Consider the following 16,508-nt stretch of genomic DNA (forward strand, 5'->3'; position numbering starts at 1 on the left):
GGTTTCGTCGGTATACATCTTGTATCGTCGAATACTAGGGACACACCATTGGGTTTAACATCCATATACCTGGATCGATAAATTATTATTCATATCAAATTGTAGAGAGTGATATTGCAAACCTTTCTTCAACCTATGAAAATAATAGATCATTCACATGGAAGAAAATTCTTATAGCAGTACCAATTTCTTGTTAATGCTTCTCCATTAGATCACATCAAGTTCCTTAGTTTTGGCAAATGAGTGATCTATTTATGGTGGGTGATATTCCATCCTTTTAATTGCAGTAACTCAGATCTTGCAAACGAATTATGCTGCCAAATGATGTTTGCTGGAATTTTGGGGTTGAATAATTTAATTTGCCTGTTATATTTTCTTTTCTTTTGTGTCTTATATGCATTTCTTGACCGATAGACTCGTACCACTGATTCAGTCAACAGTTGTTTACCTCCTCACAACCATTCAACTCGATTCTGCTACTCTAATGATATACTGTATGCTTAATGTGTCGTCGAGCTTCCCCGCTGCAGTCGCCATGAATTGGAAGAAAGGAGAGTTTGGAGCCAATCGTATTAACCATTTCTCTCTAATCCCTATCTTATGTAGAACATACGCACGCGTGCACGGGCGAGCACACACACACATACACCCGCACGCACACATGCACGAGCGTGCGTGTTTTGGGGCCATTGTCATAGCATACAAAGATGGAGAGTTTTGGAGCCATCCCGACCGATGGCAACCCTATCACCCATACCCACAAATCTGCACGCACACGAACACATGCACGCACGCCCACCACACGTGCGCATACACACACATGCAGCGCACGTGTGCGTACACACACATGCAGATGCCATTACTCAGACTTGTGATGCTAGTTTAAGGATTATCATGCCACAAATTATCGACTTACTAAATGGGCAATATTTCAACCAGAATAAAAGAAAAAAATTAAAATATTTGCCGGTGAAGACAATTAGATACACGAATCACTACAGTAAAGAACTTTGAAATACATCAGGCATACTACGATTGCCATGCAGAGGAAAAGCTTCCTTTACTTTATTCATTATATTTGCGCTTTCGGAAATGCCTCAGGATGAAGGTATCTGCGTACAGCGGATAATTCTTCATTATAAAACCTTTTATGCACTTCCAATATGAGAAATCTTCCGACTCCCCATCCTTCCGTACGATGAACAAACAGCGAGAGTTTTCAAAATCTGGATGAAACCCTATCTATCAAAAGAAATAAAGAGCTTAATCAACAAACACTGATCTCAGAACACAAGATCCAGGTGTATAGTTAGTGATTACTACTACTTAAGATAAAAAAAGTCAGTTTATAAAGTGTACAGCGATTCTCAACTGCGTTCAGCTCACAACATGAGTAAATACTTAAGATCTAAATGACACAGAAAATAATGTACCCCATCACAAATAGAAAACAAGAATATGCAGTTTACAAGCCATTGACATCTCCAAACATTTTTAGATCATCAAGTTCAGATGAATGTCTTATATTTTAAAGGAGCATAAGTGTCCCATTCAATTGGTTCTGTAGGTAATTTGAACACTTCTAAAATTACTGGACACCAAAGCTTGCCAAGTTTCTTATTCTAGATCTACTCTCATGCAATCTGAAATATATTTGTATTTTTCTCCTATGATGCAAAAGCTTAACAATCTAAAATGTGAAACCTCCCACCTGCCACCAACTCCTCTCTATATTTTCCCAGCCTAGAATTTGCTGCTTGCTTACAAGGAAAGCTAACTGTAAAACATTGTTGAATATTTCATGGTGTTTCCCAACTTTGAAATTGCAAGGCAGCTAATCAGAAATTTTTGTTAAATGTCTCAGTGTTTTCAACTTTAAGCTACACTATGGTGCCAAGATAAGAATGTGTGGACGATAATTATGATTATTAGGTTCATGGATTTATATCTAGGTCCAATACTGATATCAGTGACCTGCTGGACCAGTACAATTAACAGTGTATTGGGCAATATACTGACTTAAACTTTTCAATATCATTAAATAAAATAATAAAAATGGAAATGCATGGTATTATACCAAAATCTAGCTATATGTTTCCAAACTGGTACTAGGTGAACCGCTTCTGCACCGATCAGTACGGTTCAGATTTGAGACCTTACTTATATTATCTTAGAAATAGTAAAAGGACCAAAATTTAGATATTTTGGTGCACTTGAAGCTCTATATGCATTATTGACGGTTATGTGAGAGCTAGTCATTCTATGCTTTTCGAACATTATATTGATGATGTACAATTTAGATTGATCTCATGAACTCTATGCAGAACCTATCTGTATTTTTCAGTTTATATAGGATTAAGATGTAATGCTTGAACACACTTAGTAAAAGCATCACTTGTGGGTCTCCATATATTCATAAAATATATTGAGATTCATGACTTGACGTGTGTGAAAAAATGATTCTCTATGAACATATCTTAACAAGTTTCGAAACTTACATCCTGATGTTTCACCACAATGTCACTGCATGGTAACAAGATGCAGTTTAGAAGTAACAATTAGTATATCACAGGCAATTTTACATGACAATAAATAAAGGACATTTAAGATAAAGTTTTCTTATTTCTTCCTTTACCACAACTTCATGCTCATTATCCATTACATCCGAGTAATTTCACCTAAATTCATGCTCAACTTCGATTCCCCTAATTGTTCATAAATGTAAACGTGCTAATTTTGACTTTACAGGAACCTCACAGATCCATCTCATCATCCTCATCTTAACGACACTAATTTTTTTTAAATATGTAGCATCTTAACTATCCAAATTTTCAATCCAAACAACATGGCTGAACTTTCAACAATTTTATATATTCTCATTTCACTCTATAATGGCATTTAAGAAGTAGAGCAGCAATGAGAGAAAGTATATCATCGTTAGCACAAGTTGAAGCTTTCAGTGCATCATGAACTACATATCAACGTCTGGATCTCAATTATAACTATCTCTGTGTGAAATTTTGCAAAAAGATAGAATGAAATTATCTTGCTAAATCATTCAAATTCAAATGGTGGCGGCGGTTGTGCTGTCGGTGGCCACAGTGAAGGTATTTCCAGGGCTCCGATGAGATGATTTAGGGTTTTGTTTTTGTATCTTTGGATTTTTGCATGAAAGATGGTAGGTGTTCAGTTGTGAAGTTTAGTTTCTAACTCTCTTATGTGGGAAAAGGGAGGAGAATTGCCTTTTAATTCTATTATATATATATCAGGTATGTGGATTTATTCTCTTTGTAGTTGCTACTTTTTGGGCTAATTTTTAGATCTATAAATATGGGATTTAAATATATCTTCATATACATGTTCTTTTTCTAAACAAATCATCAAAGGTTTCCTTTCCCACATTATCCAATAATTAGATACAAAGAAGACAAGCTCAATGGCAGGAAAAAGTTCCATGTAGATGATCACAAATAGTTGGAACATTACAGCTTGTATCATAGATACAAAAAAAAAGAGTTAGTTGGTAACAGGAAAACCAATTACAAATTCTACATTCCAGCAACTCTTTTCTCCATATATTATTTCAAACATCTCAGGGCAAACCCAGTTATTGAAACAGTAAAGAGAGGCTTTAAGTGTTTAATGGGGAATGAGTTGAAATTGGACAATTTCCCAATTTCAGCATAGACTCCACATTATTTTATATGTCAAATTAAAAAATAGAGGATAATTTCTAAAGTTCTGCCTAAACTTGGAGTCGTTATATGCATGGCGTGCTCTATCCTATAAGTTTGTCATTTCTTTGGTTCTTTGAATTTTCACAAGAATTTCTCTAAAAAGTCTTGAGAAGGATTATACAAGTAATGTTGAAGCATAACATGAAATTTTTTATCTTTAAACATTTCAAACAATTATCGCAAATTGATTGTTTCAGTAGCAACTCTCAAGCATGCATAAAGGAATCTCCAAAAACACTAAATACTTCAAATTGCTCACCAGTTAAATTTTATTGATTTCTTTCTTATTTATCCCTTTTCTATAGCATGACTTTTGGTATAAATTTTGGCAAAGCAGTTTGAACTGGTATTGCTAAGGCTTGAACAAAGATAAAATTAGAAATTAATTGTTTCAGCTTTGGTCAAACCATGTCTGTAATAACATAGGAACTTTAAACAAATGCTGACTGGTTCTCACCAACCTAGGTTCAAGAGAATGTGTTTTTCATTTATCAAATGGATACACTCTGTGCTATGGCACATCATTGTAAAAATAATAATTAAGATCCATGCAAGATAAAACTGAAGATAGCCCATCAATGAAATACATAAAGTATTTAATTTCCTAGAACATTGTGGGATAAACAGAATTGCACACATAATGCATCAGCAGTTAAGGGTTCCATTTTAAGTTCAAAAAGTACAAGTGCCATTCGAGTCCTGTTTTACTACATTTTATATATACCACCTAGTATGTACTAGTCATGGATTAAAGACTGGTTTACCTTACAGGAGAAAGCAAGTTTCCGGTTCATCGTGTACCAATCAAGATTGACAAAGGAACGCTGGTTGGGCCCTATTGTTCCAATGCTAGATTTAAGCTTTGGCTCAAGTGAAGGCAGATGAACAGAAACCCAACTGGTTATTGAGTGCTTCCATTACCGGTGACCAAGGCTCCACTGCCAATGACAAGGAATACCATCGGATGTAAACAGATGGGTATATTGTATGTGTTGATGAACATGTGTTTCTTCTCTTTCTTTCCTATGGTTTTCCTTCCCTCCTCTCTTTTTCTTTTTCTCCCCTCCTCCTATCATGGTTGTGTCAGAACAAGGACGTTCCAGAGCATAACGACAGGCAGCAGTACCAGTTTGTCCTGTCAGCTCAGCAGCAGTATGTGGTAAGGAAATCCTTGAAGTAGATAACATAAAGCATCAAATATCTTGATGAAATATAGGTCCTCATATCATTAACGGAGAAACAATTATGAAGACAATATAGCAAATGCATCAACCTTTATACAAATTATGTACTAACCAAAATTAATATCACAATACATGAATGAGACTTAACTGAAAGATGACAACCATTGGTACGTACCGTGATATAATCAATTCCGCATCCTATCTTCTTTTCAAACTCTGGATGGTACGGAAGCAACCTTTCTAGAATCGCCTTCTCATGTTCTGGACTGAGTCTGTCACCACTCTCATATCTGCAAAGAAAATTTGTAAATCAAGAACTTCAAACTAAACAAGTTTTGTCTGCAACTGTAATACCATCTCTTGATTGCACTATAATAGTTCATATTATAATATGGACATTTAAGATCACAAAATTTCATGTGACATTAAATATTTTTTGTACTAAATGTTCAATTAATACTACAATTTTGTAGTTCATCAAATTATTATCTCTGAGAATACAGTATTCCTCTGCTAGTTAGGTAAAGAAATGCTTTCTGAGGTCCAAGTTCATTAATTTTGCAGCTTCTAGATATAAATATACAGTAATTTAACGGATGCACAGAGATGATCTTAATGATCCATCATTTGTGGAGACTGATCAGTTAACTAGTGTCAAAACTCGGGATGACATCTTTGGGAGCACTACAATATCAAATGCTTCTGTTATAATCCCTCTTTTAAGCATGGGATAACACCACTTAATGTCTATTTACACTATAATATATTTTAGTTCCATTGCCAGAAACCGATTTTTCATTCACACTCATGAATAAAAGATGAATTCCCATAGTCTCTAATCCTAATTTCTAGTGGCAGAACTGTTCATCCATGCATGAGGCCTTGATTCAATTATCAGAAGGTACTTTTAAGAAGAAAATATACATAGATTTTTAGCATAAAAGCCAATGAAAAAACTCACAAGATTCAGGAGACACAATTAAGATAAGCAAGCAAAACCCGAAGAGATAAGAGAGGGAGAAATATGGGATGACAAACTATTGATATTTATTTCTAAGCAAAACAACCCTAGCAAAAATTGGAATTCAATGTGCATCAATGGTGCAATTAATTGAGATTATTTTTGGTTGGATATTTTCTCTTTTCAGTAGCATGAGAGAGAGTGAGAAGCAGGTTGGCTTGGAAATGCACCTTTACATTTTAATTTTTGTAACTACGAGGCCAGGGTTCAAAAATAAGGCCATCTTTATAGTAATAAAGGGTCAAAACCGCTACAGATAAAATTGTTTTCCACAATAAAAAAGAGAACACAATTTGGATCCAATCTTACCGGGTAGATGATCAAGTATCTATGGCTATGACTTGAATTCTTTGATGAAATTCTAGTGGCACAGAAATGGTTGAATTTGGTAGGTAAAGACAAATTTTAACTACAAAATTAGGTACTAATTTGTGTTGAAACATATTCCTTAATAAATTTGCTTGACTAAAACTTTTCAACTATCCAAAAAAGACCCATTTGTTAAAACATGTCAACTCAAAGTTGTCCCTATAATATGACCAGCTCATGTCAAAATTGCAACCTCAATACACAACTTGCAGGCTTTGTGTGGGTTAGGTAGAACTGAAATTACCAGATCCACAGAATCAGCATAGTATCCATATAATAGGCACCAATTTTGGTCAAAATTAATGTTTATAGCTTCGACATACAATCTCATGGTTAATTGTGAACTAATTTCTCCAAGTAAATTATTAACAATTCTAAACTGTCATGGAGGTTATCGAACTCAGGTTGCAGCCAGTTCCTGGTATGTAGGTCTAAAATAAGTTTGTTATGAAATTCATAATGTATAGCCAATTCCGATAAGTAGGTTTTTAATCAAAACTAATGAATTCATCTTTTTTCATAGTGCCATAATCTGTTTCCACTTTGATGCCTACCTCACTAGATTTAGCATCCACATCTCCTTTCTTAATTTTCAGGTGTTGACAAATTGATCCTTTTTCTTCTCAAATTTCAATATGCATCTTGCAAAAGAGAATTTGATCCGCGACTTGACGACAGGGCCTAATCATCCTAAAACCATTCTTTGCTTGGTCATACTATAAACAAGTAAAATAAAACACAAATTTGGTGTGATGCCACAATCCTAGATTAGAACATTTTCGGGTCTACCAACTGAGAAGTTGAGAACAGAGCGGTGTCAGAATAGATAAATCGAACATATCCCAGTGGATATATACATCTCATTAGTTCCATTCCTCGACACACAAAAGCCTAATTTTCTGCTGCATCTGTTTGAGAACCATTTTAGCAGAAGAATGAAGCGTGAAATGCATCCATTCTGCTGATTCACTAAATCCTAATCCTAATGCGAAGACGGAATTGGTTAAGTAAAATGAAGGTCAACATTAATTCAACCAGGTGATAGGCTTCTGAAATCCAGTCTAAATAATCTAAGTCGGAATATCCATTCACCTACTTTCCAGAGTGGAGGATCATCCTGACAAATCCGACCAGGGGCACGGTGTCCTGCAAGATCAAATCCTCCCAGTCCACCCACTCCTCGTCCTTTCGCCGCCCGTTTCTTCCCCGGGCCTCCGCGGGCGAGTCAAAGGTGGAGTCCCGGCCATTTTCCGGCGAGGGGGAGGAGGTCAAGGGTCGTCTGAGTAGGGTCGGATCTTTGTCGGCGGCATGGCTCTTGACCTTCCCTCCCTCGGAGCTGGCGACGCAAGCGAGGGGGAGTGGGGCGGGGAGGGGCGGGAAGGGGATAAGCCGGAACGAGGAGGAGGGGCGGGCACAGGCACTGCTACGGCGGAGGAGATGAGGGGGAGGCGGAGAGGAAGCCGAGATAGAGGTCATGGCGATGGGGGGAGTCGCTTATCCTCTTCCTCTTGTAAGTTATTGCCGCATAAATCGATGCGGCGATATCACTCTTTCTTCTCTTTCCGTCCTTTGTTACGGCCTTACCTTCTCAAGCAGAGAGACGGAGGGAGAGGCCGGGGAGGGATGGATATGCTGGGGATCTTCTACAGGGAAGGGAGGACGAGTGCCGGGATTCGGAGACACGCCGCGGCTATTGATTGGCAGTGAAAGCTTGAACTGGTGGGGCAATCTACAAATCCGAAGAGACAGAAGTTTTAGTCAACCCCCAAGTCCAATATCAAACCCAAGACATAACTTTTGGTGGGCCCATCTACAATGGTTCTAACAAGGCCGATAGCCTGATACCATGATAAATAAACCATAATGACAATATATATATATATATATATATATATATATATATATATATATATATATATGAAACTGAAATTTAGATGAATAAGTAATTTTGTATAATTCTTTGTCCCAAAATAAAGGAGACGGATTCATGTCTCGGGCAGCTCATCCTACCCGCCTCATTATCGGAAGCGGTGTCAAGAAACCCCTCATCGGGCCAGGTCGGGTCCAGGATTTCCTGCACACAAGTGAAACACAAATCACAGTTTCTCAATACGGTACAGTGGGACCCGCCAGGAAGGACCTCCTATGGATGGGATGGAGGTAGATCGTGTCCGACTCCAAGCAGCTGATTTATATTTCCCGGAGCACATTTCGGCCACCACGCTCACCGCTGCGTAGGAACTCTATTTTCCGTCGGTCGCACGTCCAAAGCCGGGCCTCCGTTCGACGGTCTAAAAGCAAAGCGCGAACTGCTCGCGAGCTTCTTCCGACGACGACAATAAGGCCCACTGCGGTCCCGTCACCGCCGCCATCCTTACTCCGCACCTCCCATTGTTCCCAGATCCCTCTCCATTGGCGGGAATAGGATCTGATCGACCAACGCTCGGAACCTGCCGAGGAGGGCAGCGAAGATACGATGTCATGAGGGCGGTGAAGGCGAAGGTGGAGGGATGGCGAGGGTGGGGGAGGGGCCGCGGCAAGTCTGGCTGCTGGTCTTTTAAGCGGATCACCGTCGTGGCTTGCTGCGTCAACCTCATCGCGGCGCTCCTCGTGCTCCGATCTTTCGACACCTCGTTCTTCCTCTTTCCCTCGTATGGGTTCAACGGGAATCTTTTTTCCGGTACAAAGATGGCTCCTTTCTCGCTTAAACCGTTTGGCAGTTCGAGAGGCCGATTTGTTTTGGGGCTTCTTTGCATTTGGCTAATCGATACTTCTGCTGCTTTATGGAAATTTTCTAGTGGATCAGGTTGAGAGGATAGAAGAATCGATTAGGGTGCGAAGAGAAGCGGAGTCTGTGGAGCTCGTTAGAGCGGTAAGCGCGTTGGTGCAATTTATTGCCTTTGTCTCAGTTTTTGGGTTTGGGTCTTTGATTGGCCTGTTTTCTGGGTGAGAATAGGTGAGGAAACTGAGTAAGGAGTTGTCCAGAGAACAGAAGAGGGGATTGAAGTTGCCGCAAAATGTGAAGCAGAAGCTGGCGAATGAGATTCTGCAGAGGTTGCAAGGTGACAATGTTGACACCAATGTGACAAAACAACGAGGTGGGTGATTCTTTCATTTGATTGGGTCAAATCTTTTTCTCGTGAACATCTTGATTTGGTTATTTGTTCATCAAAATAGAGAATTTAATGGTCAAGTGAACCAAAAAACCATAATCTTGAGCGATTGATTGTTTGCATTTTGAAGCATCGTATTCCACTTCAGTCTTAGATTTTGACTGGGATCTAACTTTATATGGTTAGGTCCTTCATTGTAAATTCTAATTGTGAAAGTCCTTTGGATTTTACCAAATCAAATAAGTCCTTTCATCTGTTCTATATCTGCACTGTGTGTAGGATCAAAGATTTGTCTTTGGTAGATGTTGACGACTCCAAAAACTATCTCATCTACTTTAGTTAATATTAATCATCTTATTAAGCTACAACAAGATGTTGATCTGAATCCCCTTAGCAGCATATATGAATACTTCTTTGCATGAACACACATAAAGCTTTGTGCAGTCTGCTTTTCGCATAGTTTTCCAAGCATTACTTTGTCCATGTAAAGGTTTTAATCAGCATCCAAATAGGCTATAACTTCAGTTTTGCTTTTTGGCATATTTACTGGGACTGTCCTGCGGCGCTTGTAACTGTGGTCTTAGTTCTCCATATCTATTCATGTTATGTCAATTCTTGGTACACTACCCAAGAAACCATGGGAATGCAATCACATAACTTTTATTCATTTTCATAGAACACAACCTAAATATAGAGTCCATATTGGATTCCAGAAGATTTATTCCATAAAATCTCAAACAATGAGAACACTGTACAATAACAGAATTTTTGCTCTTTCATGTTCTTTACCGCTTTGGTCTCAAAATAATTAAATGCATAGCTGATGAGTTAGGATGATCAAAATATCCTAACCCTATGTACCAAACAAATTAACTGATTCATTTGCACCAACCCAAGTATAATATTTAGTTAAGAGCATATCAACAACCCAAGGATCCTTGCCCTGGGTAATGCATCTGCCTAGCCTACTAAGAATCTTTCTGATGACCTTGCAAGTGAACATATTTCTGCAGTAAAGAAGGTACCATTAACTAAACAAGTTTTACAGTCTCTTCAACACAACCTGTGTCGCTAACGGCTGACAGTCTCTCATAGTTTATTACACCAATGCACACCATGCAGATGCCATTTCAGCATAAAGTATGTCAACTGTTTTTATTTAGAAAAAGAGAATGATAAAGAGAGATAAAAAGGAGAAGGATAGAATAATACAAGTACAAAAAAATTTTGTTTGTAATTTAAACTATTTTCACTTTTTGCTATTCAATCATCTATACTTTTTTTTAAAGTCTGGAAAGAACTAATTTATTTGGTAAATGAATATGAAATTATTGATAAATGACACAGTTGCTTGTGCAACCATAATTGATAGGTTATGATTACAATTATCATAATTGTGGATAAAAATGTTGACCATATGGCAAAATTTAACTTGTCTCCATCCAATTAAATGGAGGTCCTTCATGTTCACCATTTATTTCCCAAAGATAGATCCTATATATTTTATAATTTGATCAAGTGTGACATTTGAAATCTGAGTGTGATTGCTAAACAGCTAGGAATACACAAAGGAATGAATGATCACAGGAGCCCTCTAGACCTAGAACAAGGTTTTCCTTTTCCACCAATCCAACTGGGCTATATGATTACTGAATTCCACACAAAGCAACCAGTCCTTCCTGAGATAAACAATATGTCTAAGAATCTCTTTAGTTATATGATCAATCCAATTAGGTCTCCATGCACTTGATTTCTTAAGAGTAACCTTCTAGCAGCTTAAGCATCCAAGTCTAAACAACATTAATGTAATGTAGCAACTCCAGAATATGCTCAAGACAATCTGTGACCATATATTAGTTTGTCATCACAATCACCATACTAATTTTAAGCCTATTTGATATGCCCAAAATCTTGAAGTTTATTGCTTGTAGGTAGTCCATCTATAGTCCTCCCTTTGGGATCAAAATTAAATGGAAGATAGAGCATGTAAGCCTTATATTACTTGTTGGGTTATAATATCAGTCCACTAGACCGTATGGGGAGGCCTTATTGAATATAAATGTACCAAGCTGTACTGCATATAAATGTAGCTATCTCCTTGCTTATTCCAAGTGATATGCCAGATAAGTGAAGCTTGAGACTCTGTACTCTCCCTTGGAAGTATTGGCCAATCTGGTTCCTCCATCACATTCTTCCTATGATTATTACATAACTCGATATAGCCTCGATAATCCTGCTTGACTTCTTACTTGTACTGCATTCACAAAAACCAAGGTTTGGATACAGTTATCACAATGATGGATGATAGTGGTCTTGTGAAAATGACTAGGTATCTGAATCACCTCTAGCTATCAATTTTATTCTAACTTCTACCACTGCTTAACAGATATTTGCTAGATTAGAGTGTTATGCTTTTGCCGAGTATAACAAGCACGTTATTACTGTCAACCTAATATAAATACATAACATCAAGCTTCTCAAGGAACTTAAAACTTAATCCACATAATGTTTTTCCTTGGTATCCACATTACTTAAACCATATCCTTTCTATCAATAGAATATTTCAAATTAACCAGTTGTATGTTTGAGTATTTTGACCTTTAATTATATCATGGAGTCAATTGTATGTGTTAGCCGGCTGGCTGATTTTGCGTGCAAAGATATTGCATATGGATTACATTTCTTCTAGAGTTGTATTAGAATAGGAATACGAGACAAGAATGGATAACTGTTGACATTGCTGTAGCCTGAACAACATAGGAATATGAAATTTTGATGTGCTACATCTGCTTGTCTACTTGTTGCAACTGTGATGCATTTGTAATTTAATATGTCACCTATTCTGAGCAGAAACAGTGGACTTATGGCGAATTGAGAAACTAGAAGAAGTTAGAAGGGTGACAACTTCAAAATCAAATATAGATTCAAGCATCTCTTACCAGGAAGCAAGTATGTTGCCTCTGTTGGATAATTATGAATTTTAATATACTGTTCTATATTTTTTTCAAAATGTGACCATGGTTTTGCAGAGATGTTGAAAAGAGTGTTGGAGTCTAATTGGCTTATGCTCTTGGAAGGAATTGGGCTCTGGATTCCAGCTGATGTTATTCACACTGAACACAATGATAAACCTAAAGATGAGCAGGAACTTGGTAACTATATTGGCCAGCTGGAGTCTATAGTCTTATTATCTTTCCATATTATCTTCAATGATTCAACTCTGTCAGGCATCTACTTTTGCTCTGTAAATAAATATTACAAATTTGATGAGCTCATATTTGTTTTCTGCTGCTTTCAATTTACCGCTGCTTTGTTTTATTTTTAAAAGCCTCTTAATGCACCCTTCTGCAGAGGAGATAATTCCTGGTCGACCACTGCCTCCTGAATGCCATGCTGAGCTTCATACTGATTATGATGGAGCTGCTGTTAGATGGGGGCTTACCCACCATAAAGACAGCGCTGCTGATTGTTGTCAGGCTTGCTTAGATCAGGCCAAACATCCAAAGCCAGGGGAAAAGAAGTGCAATATTTGGGTTTACTGCCCATCAGAGTTTGGGTGCTATTCACCAGATATATATGAACACAAACATCAGGAGTGCTGGCTGAAGCAGGTTCTGTTTTATTTATTTTAGCATGATTACCTTCTATATTAGCCATATTAATTTGCTGCTGAATTTAAGATTCTTCCTCTAGTGAAATGCAGATTCATGTCACCTTTTCGCATTTCTTGTTAGGACAAGGAATCAGAATCACAAAATAGGAAATATGAGAGAAAACCAACGCAAGAATCCTGTCAAAATTTGACACAATAAACTGGTGACTGAAAATTTTATGGCTTACTTTATAAAATGGCATATGTCAATTGCTTAATGAGGATGAGCAAAGCAGAATTTACATTGTAATCTTAGTTCCTACTATCCTAATAACTTTTGTAAAATGGTCCTTATCCATATGATTCAAAACTTTTATATCCAATTTATTGGTTAATCAGTCAGTTGGGTCTGTTGTACCAAACCATTCAAAACTTGTTCCAATGTGACTAGTAGGATGTCAATTTCCTCCACTCCAAAGTTTTACATCCTGATCAAAACTGACTAATTTTTCTTGTGATCTCGAGGAATTTCCCATCTTGCTACATACAATGTGAACCCTTTGTTGACGCATTTCCCATTTATGCTCAAAACTATATGGTGTCTCCAAAATTATTTCCCTTTGCTGGTGGTTAATGGTTTATACACCATCCACATGGCATCCCATATCTCATGCACAAGTAACTGGCTTTTAACACATTCCTCTCCTTCAAACCCACAGTAGTTGTGTTGCCCGATAGTTCCCTTTCAATTTGTGAGGTCAGGCAGTAATTCCATTGTGGTCGACACCATATAGATGGTTAATACCTTTAATATCATATTTATTGAGATTAAAGCCTGAACCAAGTAAATTTTGTTTTCAAGTGCTACTCATAAGTTGTTCTTTGGGAATGGATACATCTATGTTGTCCAATTGCTGCTCACATCCTATGTTGGACTAGTTGAGGATATTACAGTTTTTTTCTATTCATAAATGGAATAGACCTAATATTTAAGAATGTTTGATCAGTATATTCAAAATGACTATTCTCACTCGTTATGTTGTAAAAACCCTTGTTATGCAGAGCCTGTAGATATTACTGCCATTTTTGTTTTCTATTATTTTGTTTTCAAGTGCTACTCATAAGTTGTTCTTTGGGAATGGATACATCTATGTTGTCCAATTGCTGCTCACATCCTATGTTGGACTAGTTGAGGATATTACAGTTTTTTTCTATTCATAAATGGAATAGACCTAATATTTAAGAATGTTTGATCAGTATATTCAAAATGACTATTCTCACTCGTTATGTTGTAAAATCCCTTGTTATGCAGAGCCTGTAGATATTACTGCCATTTTTGTTTTCTATTATTTTCCATGGTTTTTGGTGGCCGGATAACCATGCTAGCTAAATTTGATTGAAATTTTGGCTCTGACTTTTCCTTGTCTTTGCCAAATAATTTGTACTTGTATCAAATGTCTCTTGTTTAATTTCGGAAAACCTACTATTTTTTTCTTTCACTAATGGACTCTCTGCTGCCATTTCAATGGAAACAACTGTAATCTTGTAGTTAGGTGTTGTTGCTTATTTGTTACAGGTGCAGCTAGGAAGAAACTATATATTAAGGTTCTAAACGCTTAATCAATTTGACATGTTACTGGTTCCTTTTCCGCTAAGATTTATGTCTTTACCGACATGCAAATCTTCCTGTTTCCTAATCTCAAGCTGCTTATTTTGTCTCTTTGAATGCAGGCCGAAAAACCTCGGTTGAACTTCAAAGATAAGTATTCCAAATCTTACAGGAAGAAACACCCCGATGCACCCATAGTCGTGCCATGGATGTCAGGTGTTGTGGGTGCATAACTAGCACCATCTCCTTCCTTAATGCTGCACTAATACCCAGAAAAGGAAATGTTTCAGATCTATATGGCAAGATAGCAACATTGGCTGCCTGCATTCACCATGTCATCTAAACCGTCTGACAATTTCATCCTGCTGCCACCATTTTTCTATGACATAATATATCTACCCATCTATCTATCTATCTATCTATCTATAGTATTCTTTATGTCAGCTTCTACATTTGAGAGAGGCATCTAATTGGTTTGAGAGAACTTGATTTTTAGCTCAATTAAATTCTTCTCGAGTTGCAAACTAGTGAGTTATCAATGAAGAACATCGATGATAGCTAATTTAAATGTTCCAGAAGGTACTTGTGATTGAATATTTATGTCATAGCTTTATCGAGGTACAATATTGGCCAACAATTAAGAGAGCTGTAAACCTCTCTGAGTATTCCATCTTCCTGCTTGATACAGATTTGTTTGGTTTCACGGTAACACATTTTGATCTGGGAGTAAGCTGTGGATTTGATCGTTATGGAGGCAATTCTAGACCTGCAATCATCTAAAAGCTGGTGCAGGGTTCCAAGTTGGGTCCATTATGTCCTCTTCCTTGATTCAGTAGGATCCTCAGCAGGTCATGCTATTCTATCCATTTATCTCATATTTTAATATATCAACCTTCACATCTATCCACTCATCAGCCTACTTGGTGTGAATCTATGAGAAATTAATTTTACTGAGCAATAGGGTTATATTCTTTGAGTCCAAATGTATTTTAATGATTTTAAAGGGTAGTGTCGGGAAAAGGGTAGTGTTGAGAAACGAATGTGCCGTGGCTGATGAGCCAGCACGGCTTGGTCCACAGGTCAATGTCGGGAGCCTTCTGTCGGTTGAGCTGGTTGTCAAGCCAACTAGATCCTCGAGTCGAGGGGTGGGTTGGTCGATGACTCATCATGGGGGCGTTGGTCTGCGACTCCTGAGGTTGTTGCCTTCCTGCAAAAATGGCTTTCGTCGGGTGATCCCCGATTTTGGCCCATTCGACGAGCAAATCAGTAGTTTTTTTTTTTTTTCTCTTTTTGGAGGTCGGGATAAAGGTCTTTATACTGTTGTGAGAGGATCGATCCACTCAGTGTCTAAAAGCTGGTGCAGGGTTCCAAGTTGGGTCCATTATGTCCTCTTCCTTGATTCAGTAGGATCCTCAACAGGTCATGCTATTCTATCCATTTATCTCATATTTTAATATATCAACCTTCACATCTATCCACTCATCAGCCTACTTTGTGTGAATCTATGAGAAATTAATTTTACTGAGCAATAGGGTTATATTCTTTGAGTCCAAATGTATTTTAATGATTTTAAAGGGTAGTGTCGGGAAAAGGGTAGTGTTGAGAAACGAATGTGCCGTGGCTGATGAGCCAGCACGGCTTGGTCCACAGGTCAATGTCGGGAGCCTTCTGTCGGTTGAGCTGGTTGTCAAGCCAACTAGATCCTCGAGTCGAGGGGTGGGTTGGTCGATGACTCATCATGGGGGCGTTGGTCTGCGACTCCCGAGGTTGTTGCCTTCCTGCAAAAATGGCTTTCGTCGGGTGATCCCCGATTTTGGCCCATTCGACGAGCAAATCAGTAGTTTTTTTTTTTTTTTTCTCTTTTTGGAGGTCGGGATAAAGGT

The 16,508-nt window shown here is 37.8% G+C and overlaps 2 protein-coding genes across 6 annotated transcripts; one reads left to right on the top strand and one right to left on the bottom strand.

Annotated features, from left to right (window-relative positions):
* Nucleotides 1–889: 889 nt before the first annotated feature.
* LOC135632438 (protein DCL, chloroplastic-like) lies at nt 890–7,927 on the bottom strand. Of its 3 annotated transcripts, none has more exons than XM_065141016.1 (3): nt 7,408–7,927; nt 5,097–5,211; nt 890–1,238 (listed from the first exon to the last, which is right to left on the bottom strand). In XM_065141016.1, the coding sequence occupies exons 1-3, from the start codon at nt 7,785–7,787 to the stop codon at nt 1,149–1,151; spliced, it is 585 nt and encodes a 194-aa protein (XP_064997088.1). In that variant the 5' UTR covers nt 7,788–7,927; the 3' UTR covers nt 890–1,148. The 3 variants fall into 3 exon arrangements, with proteins under 3 accessions (XP_064997088.1, XP_064997087.1, XP_064997089.1); XM_065141015.1 differs by having other exon boundaries at nt 890–1,242; nt 7,408–7,926; XM_065141017.1 differs by lacking the exon at nt 890–1,238 and adding an exon at nt 4,383–4,872.
* Nucleotides 7,928–8,381: 454 nt separating this feature from the next.
* Nucleotides 8,382–15,251, top strand: LOC135633537 (uncharacterized). Of its 3 annotated transcripts, none has more exons than XM_065143092.1 (7): nt 8,382–8,991; nt 9,110–9,183; nt 9,268–9,409; nt 12,281–12,373; nt 12,454–12,576; nt 12,776–13,035; nt 14,748–15,251. In XM_065143092.1, the coding sequence occupies exons 1-7, from the start codon at nt 8,793–8,795 to the stop codon at nt 14,856–14,858; spliced, it is 1,002 nt and encodes a 333-aa protein (XP_064999164.1). In that variant the 5' UTR covers nt 8,382–8,792; the 3' UTR covers nt 14,859–15,251. The 3 variants fall into 3 exon arrangements, with proteins under 3 accessions (XP_064999164.1, XP_064999163.1, XP_064999166.1); XM_065143091.1 differs by having other exon boundaries at nt 8,392–8,991; nt 12,275–12,373; XM_065143094.1 differs by having other exon boundaries at nt 8,815–8,991; nt 9,118–9,183; nt 12,275–12,373.
* The last annotated feature ends 1,257 nt before the right edge of the window (nt 15,252–16,508 follow it).

Source organism: Musa acuminata, chromosome BXJ3-3 (genome assembly GCF_036884655.1).
Source record: "Musa acuminata AAA Group cultivar baxijiao chromosome BXJ3-3, Cavendish_Baxijiao_AAA, whole genome shotgun sequence".
NCBI classification, from domain to species: Eukaryota; Viridiplantae; Streptophyta; class Magnoliopsida; order Zingiberales; family Musaceae; genus Musa; species Musa acuminata.

Bases quoted from the DNA above. Each gene is read 5' to 3' on its own strand.
- LOC135633537 (XM_065143091.1), top strand. From the start codon at position 8,793: ATGAGGGCGGTGAAGGCGAAGGTGGAGGGATGGCGAGGGTGGGGGAGG. The intron at 9,184-9,267 runs GTAAGCGCGTTG...GGGTGAGAATAG, and splicing joins CTGTGGAGCTCGTTAGAGCG to GTGAGGAAACTGAGTAAGGA. The intron at 13,036-14,747 runs GTTCTGTTTTAT...CTTTGAATGCAG, and splicing joins AGGAGTGCTGGCTGAAGCAG to GCCGAAAAACCTCGGTTGAA.
- LOC135632438 (XM_065141015.1), bottom strand. From the start codon at position 7,787: ATGACCTCTATCTCGGCTTCCTCTCCGCCTCCCCCTCATCTCCTCCGC. The intron at 5,212-7,407 runs GTAGGTGAATGG...TTTTCTTTGCAG, and splicing joins ATGATCCTCCACTCTGGAAA to ATATGAGAGTGGTGACAGAC. The intron at 1,243-5,096 runs GTACGTACCAAT...TTCTTTTGATAG, and splicing joins GCGGAATTGATTATATCACG to ATAGGGTTTCATCCAGATTT.